This window comes from Alligator sinensis, unplaced genomic scaffold (genome assembly GCF_000455745.1).
Source record: "Alligator sinensis unplaced genomic scaffold, ASM45574v1 scaffold1354_1, whole genome shotgun sequence".
Lineage (NCBI taxonomy): Eukaryota > Metazoa > Chordata > Crocodylia > Alligatoridae > Alligator > Alligator sinensis.
Genome location: NW_005842344.1, coordinates 575,968 through 580,006, shown reverse-complemented (window position 1 = coordinate 580,006; position 4,039 = coordinate 575,968). Strand labels below are relative to the sequence as shown.

At 68.1% G+C, this 4,039-nt stretch overlaps 1 protein-coding gene across 1 annotated transcript; it reads left to right on the top strand.

Annotated features, from left to right (window-relative positions):
• Positions 1-3: 3 nt before the first annotated feature.
• Positions 4-2,566, top strand: REX1BD (required for excision 1-B domain containing; the record flags this gene model as incomplete). The annotated part of the gene is made up of 4 exons (XM_025210327.1): positions 4-137; positions 1,099-1,303; positions 1,841-1,929; positions 2,428-2,566. Coding segments are annotated over 4 exons (501 nt in total), but the record flags the coding sequence as incomplete, so codon positions are not given.
• Between the last annotated feature and the right edge of the window lie 1,473 nt (positions 2,567-4,039).

Below are 4,039 nucleotides of genomic sequence, written 5' to 3'. Positions count from 1 at the left end.
GGGGGTCCCCGAGCCCGGGCCGGCACCGGCTCACGCTCCCCCTCTCCCCCGCAGACGGACGACGACGTGCAGGCACTGCTGCGACGCTTCTACGCCCTGCAGGGCGAGCGGGTGGAAGCCTATCGTCTCTTCGAGGAGTAAGTACCGCCCCGAGCCCGCGTGCCCGAGCCACGCAGGAGTGCGTGGCTGGCGGACGTGCAGCCGGCGGGCCAAGGGGGCGCAGAGCTCTTGCCCATCCCCGAGAAGGTCTCGCGAGCCCAGGGCGGCTGGGCAGGGCCCTCCTGGCACAAAGCGCGACGGGGAGGGGGTCCGTCTCGCGCTCTGGGGCGCAGCCTGCCTCGGTTGCGGGGCCCGTCGCCAAACCCCGGTTCTACCCCCGTCCTGGCGGGTGAGGACCCCATAGCCACGGGCCGCCCCGGGCTGCTGATGAACTCCAGATGACCAGGGGAGCGCCGCCCCAGGCACCTGTGTTGTATTTGAGCCGCAGACGGGGATGATTTACTCCCCGGGATCCGGGCCCTGGCTTTGAAAACCCCCACCCGACCCGAGCCCCCAGACCCAGCCAGCGGAGGTTAAGCCATGGGGCCTGCTAATAATTCACGGTAACGAGCCCTTCCTGGGGAGAGGCAGCCAGCGGAGGTAATCGCTGCTAATTCAATAATGCTGGTGAAAGGCAGGAACAGGAAAATACCTTGAACGCAGACTGCAGAGGTCACCCAGAGTGTAGGGGAGAGGGCTTCGCTCCTCGTGTAGCCCCTGGGGCTGGGCTGGGCTGGGCTGGGCAGAGCCCTGCTGCCCTTGGAGGGCTCCTAAGCCCAGCTCTTGCTGGCACCGGGGGAGCTGATAACCCCAAACAGCTCAGCACAGGGTTGGGAGCAGGGCCTGGAAGGGCTAAGGGAGGTGCCCAGGGTCGCACAGGGAGGTGGTGGCAGAGCTGAGGTTTGAGCCCAGCTTGTTGCAGCACCGCTGTCCTCCTGCATCCTGGCGTTTGCTCTGCAGGGCCATCGACGGCTCACCAAGGAAGCGGGGGCTCTTCTGCTACTGGGGGGGAGACCTTGCCTGCATCTGACTGTTGTCTCCCCCGGCCCCGACTCGCAGGGGGCACCAGGCGTACCTGAGCAGCGGGCCGCACTACGACTTCCTGCGCTACCGCCAACTGGTGCATGAGATCACGCTGGCCTTCAGCGGCATCTCCAGGGAGATCCTGCAGATCAAGGGGCGGCTGGAGGAGCAGCACGGGCGCCCGGAGCTCGCCCAGCACCTGGCCCGAGTCCAGCAGAAGGAGCAGGAGAAGCTGGAGCTGGTGAGAGGCCACGTTCCCTCCCTGGGGCTGCGGCAGCAACAACGCAGCCTCCCTCCCCCTCCCCTTCCCTCCCCTCCCTGCCAACCCCATCTTTGGGCTGCTGGGCTGGGGCCCACTAAACTCATCTCACGCAGGCCACAAAAGGGCAGCAGCTTCCATCACCGTTGGGTGGTTGCAGGAGCCCAGCGGAGACCAGGGCCCTGAGGTGCCCAAAAAGTAGGCACGGCCAGGGCGGGGGGCGCGGAGAGGGGCGGCGCGGTGCGGTGCTTGCCCAGGTGCTGGGTGTCAGGCAGGTGCAGCCTCCGAGCTGGCCACTCTCCGCAGCCCCATTGACCCGCAGCCGCGCTGATGGGGCTGTGGGCACCGGCCGGCGAGGTCAGGGCGACGCTGAACCGGCTCGACCCCCAGCTCTCCTGCCGACACACCCCGTCCTGCAGCACCTGGCTCCTTGGTCCCTGGGGCTCCTCCCACCCCACGTTCAGGTCCTGGGGCTTCCTTGCTGCGGGGAGCTCAGCGTCCTCTGCCTTGTCCCCGCAGACGGCCCAGCTGCAGCTCGCCAAGCAGAACGCGCAGGACCAGCCCGGGGTGGAGGCTCATCAGCAGGAGGTGCGGGAGCTGAAGCACAAGTAAGTGCTGTCCCAACCCAGCGCCCCGCATCTCCACCGCCCCGGGGCAGGGGCGCATGGCTGCTCAGCAGCGCGAGCCCCTCCAGGCCGGGTGACGTGCGTGCCCGACGGGGTGGGCCAGGGCAAGGGAGGCGCAAGCTTCCTGCCGGGCCTCCCGGGGCTCTGGCAGGGGGCGGGGGCGGGTGGACTTGGCATGCGCCGCGCCAGGGCCTGGCAGCCCCTTTATCATCCCTGCGCTGCGGGGCTGGAGCGAGGGGGAAGGAGAGCGCCTCCCCCAGCCGTGCCCCCCACCCCGCGCCAGGGCTCAAGGAGACCCAGATGGGGCCTTCAAAGCGCGGCTGTTTGTGGCCCCTCCGGATTGTTTAGCGATGCTGCCTGGCTCTGCCGCCGCCCGCCTCTCCCGGGCCGAGTGTTTCATAAACAGCGCGGGGAGCGCGAGGCGGCCGAGATAATACGCTCCATATGGGCTTTATTTATAGTTTCCATCCGCTCTCCTAGGCTAATTAAAACCATTGAGGCAATCAGCGAAATTCTCCAGGACCTCAAGTACGATTCGGAAGAAGCTGAGTGATGGGTCTCCCCGTGGGAATGGCTGCGGGAGGCGGGGAGCCGGAGCAGGAGGGGGGCGGCTGCGCAGGGCACGCTGCAGGCTCTGCAGCCTGGCCGGCCCCATACGACGCGCTGTCCGGCTCGGCCCCGCTTGCCGCGCAGCACCGAGTGGTCCCCCTTCGGCCCCGCGGGAGCAGGGAGCCAGAGGGGCAGCGTGTGCAAGGCCTTGCCCCGAGTGCCGCGTTGCTCTTGGCAGCTCGCGCGTGTCCGTGACGGGAGGGCTCCATGCTCAGCCTCTCCACGGGGGCTTTCAGGGTGGCCAGAGCCAGGCCTGCAGGTCTGGGGGTGCATCGCAGAGCGTCCCCGTCCCTGCCGCCCAGGCGGGCTTCGCCGTCCCCATGGTCTGTGCAAAGCCCACCTCGGAGCCCTGATTCAGCCCCGATTCCTGCCTCCCTTCCCCCTCGCATCTACCAGCTGCACGCACGGCCTCAGAGCCCTGGTGCTGTTCAAAACGCCCCTCTGAAAGGTCTGGGGCTTGTCCCACGCCCCGGCTGCTGCTTGCAGCGGGAGCAGGAGGGCGCTGCCCCGGCAGCACCAGGCGCTCATTCTGCACCCGTGGGCGCGTGTCTGGCGGGTTTGCTTCTGCTGTCGGGACGGTTTGTCCTTCAATAAAACCTTTTGCTGGGCTCCGAGTCGCTGCCGCCTCTCCTTTTGCAGTGACCCAGCGGAGCTGGCTGGAGTGCTGGATGCCTGGGTCCCACCCCTGACTTTGCTGCCCGTTTGCTCTGCGTCTCTGGACGAGCTGCACGGGTCGTTGCCCGTGCTCCCGCGCCGGGCGCTGCACAGCACGGCGCGGCCCTTGCCAAGAACACGGTGGCCCAGCAGCAGACGCTCGCCTGCACCAAAGGCTCTGGTTACTCATCGCTGCCCTGCTCCAGGGCAGGGGGGTCTGCTGCCTTCCACACACAAGGGCCAGCATGGAGACCAGAGGGATCAGCTGGGCACAGGAAGGGGCCTGTGCCTGCAGCTCTTCCAGGGGCACTGGCCCGGCGTGGGATGGGGGGGAGCAGGGGTCTCCCCCTTCCCTGGGTCCAGGAGTCACCCCCCCGAACACGACTCTGGCCACCTGGGAGCTGCACGGAGCCCCGGGCCCCGGTGCGGGTGCAACGTATCCAATTGCAGCAGAGCAGCCCCTGGCCCAGGCTCTGCTTGGAGCAGCCAGGAGCTGCAGCCGCAGCTGGAGATCCTCCCGCAGACTCGCTGGTGTGAGGCGCGTTCGGTTCAGGGCGTTCTTCTTTCCCATGTGGGGCCCAAGCCGCCACTTCCAGGGGTGGCTGGATGGGTGAGCAGTGTCGGCAGTTGCTCCCGTCGGCCCAGCTCGCCCCTGCGCTTCCCATAATGCTCACACGCGCCTCCCTGCCCTGCAGCCGTGTGCCAGGCTCCCTGGCCGATGCCCCTGGGAATCACTGCCTAAACCACCCTGGTCCATGGGCCCTGCGAGCACCGTGCTCCTGCACCTGCCCTCGAGCCAGCGGGGCGGTCCGTGGACCCCAGAGAGACG